General features: G+C 61.8%; 1 protein-coding gene across 1 annotated transcript in view; it reads left to right on the top strand.

Moving 5' to 3' along the window:
- Nucleotides 1-308, top strand: part of KCNJ10 (potassium inwardly-rectifying channel, subfamily J, member 10) — a gene marked incomplete at both ends in the record, with an annotated part of 625 nt that extends 317 nt beyond the window's left edge. The window contains one exon of the mRNA XM_009697504.1: nt 2-308. Within this exon, the coding sequence (XP_009695806.1) occupies nt 2-308 (307 nt within the window). The remainder of the gene's footprint in view (nt 1) is intronic.
- Between the last annotated feature and the right edge of the window lie 6 nt (nt 309-314).

Raw genomic sequence — 314 nt, forward strand, 5'->3', positions numbered from 1 at the left:
CATCGTCCTGCTCATCACCCAACTCGTCCTCACCACCATCATGGAGATCTTCATCACCGGCACCTTCCTGGCCAAGATCGCCCGGCCCAAGAAACGCGCCGAGACCATCAAGTTCAGCCAAAACGCGGTGGTGGCCCAACACAACGGCAAGACCTGCCTGATGATCCGCGTGGCCAACATGCGCAAGAGCCTCCTCATCGGCTGCCAGGTGACGGGCAAGCTCCTCCAGACCCACCTCACCAAGGAGGGCGAGAGCGTCCGCCTCAACCAGGTCAACGTGGACTTCCAGGTGGACACCTCCTCCGACAGCCCCT

The sequence above is a fragment of the Cariama cristata genome, unplaced genomic scaffold (genome assembly GCF_000690535.1).
Source record: "Cariama cristata isolate BGI_N322 unplaced genomic scaffold, ASM69053v1 scaffold25443, whole genome shotgun sequence".
Lineage (NCBI taxonomy): Eukaryota > Metazoa > Chordata > Aves > Cariamiformes > Cariamidae > Cariama > Cariama cristata.